The 1,151-nt window shown below is 49.1% G+C and overlaps 1 protein-coding gene across 1 annotated transcript; it reads right to left on the bottom strand.

Moving 5' to 3' along the window:
- Window positions 1-198: 198 nt before the first annotated feature.
- On the bottom strand, window positions 199-405 carry H310_12317 (hypothetical protein; the record flags this gene model as incomplete). Its single annotated transcript, XM_008879328.1, has 3 exons — window positions 199-216; window positions 259-303; window positions 358-405. The coding sequence occupies 3 exons, from the start codon at window positions 403-405 to the stop codon at window positions 199-201; spliced, it is 111 nt and encodes a 36-aa protein (XP_008877550.1).
- Window positions 406-1,151: the final 746 nt, after the last annotated feature.

The raw sequence follows: 1,151 nt of genomic DNA, 5'->3' as shown, positions 1-1,151 counted from the left end.
TAAGCTTGTTTTTAATTTGGCGCTGGTGAGAGAATCCAAGGCGCTGGCAAAAGCGCTGGAGCAGCCGGTGCAGCGAGCTGTATGCAGTCGTGGATTTTTTTGTTGCGAAGTAGGCCAAGAGCAAATCCCTCTGGTTCAGCTTGATCCATGTGATCATGTGAGTAGTTGTTAGTGCCCGTTCATTGTCGCGAATATAGTTTAAGAAGTCAATGAGACCTGGTGGGTATGGGAACCCCTCATACCTACCCCTCGTTCTACCTTGATTCGTTTCTTGTCTCCTTCGAAGTCCAGGGGCACATAACGCTGTTGGAGCCAGCTTCGGACTGTACGTCTTGGCACCTCGAGTGCTGTGGCTACCTTGCGACACGACATCGTCTCAAAGAGACCTAATGCCTGGAGCTTCATCAAAATTGGATACTTTGAGCGTCCCATTTTTGATGTGGATGCTCTCATTACATTGATTCTTCGCGCGGGCGAGAAAATGAAAATTTTGCCAATCAAAATGCAGTATTTTGGACATTGAAATTATTGGACAAAATTACCTGTAACACACCATAATCTTTGGTGGGCGTTGCATTCTGTCGTTCCCAGTAGTTGTCGAGGTCCAGCGACAATGCCACATGAGGTCTATGCGATCGCGACCAAGGATGGTGAGCCATGGATGCGTTCTCATGTAGATGTGTCATCGGAGAAGCCACAGCCTGTGACAATATACGACCTCTCGAACCTGCACTACGTAGTACATGTCAACACCTCTACGACCACCACAACGTCGAGAGGCCCCTGCATGCTTTGCATTTCAACTTCTCTTGCGATCACCATGGTCGATTCACGTTTGCCTGATGGTTGCATACCATGCGATCTCGTCAGCTGTTCGTTAGGTGTTCGAAGAATTGCCGATCCGACCCTTGTACGGACTCCACGAGTCTGAGAGATCATCGCCTCCGTCAATATTCTATTGTACAGTCGAAAATTTCCACGGCCGTCACACAAGCTACTATGGGAGGCCTGTTGTAGTTGCAAAGCGACCTAGTATTGATAGGAAAGAACATGCACGCGGCGTACGAACGTCGGCGTGACACTGTGTGACTACAGTGCAAGCGCTGAAACCACACGAAGAGTGGCACATGGCGGCGCTCTACAGTATGTAG

The sequence above is a fragment of the Aphanomyces invadans genome, assembly GCF_000520115.1.
Source record: "Aphanomyces invadans strain NJM9701 unplaced genomic scaffold supercont1.38, whole genome shotgun sequence".
In the NCBI taxonomy this organism is placed as follows: Eukaryota; Oomycota; class Saprolegniomycetes; order Saprolegniales; family Verrucalvaceae; genus Aphanomyces; species Aphanomyces invadans.
This window is presented reverse-complemented; position numbering and strand designations above follow the sequence as displayed.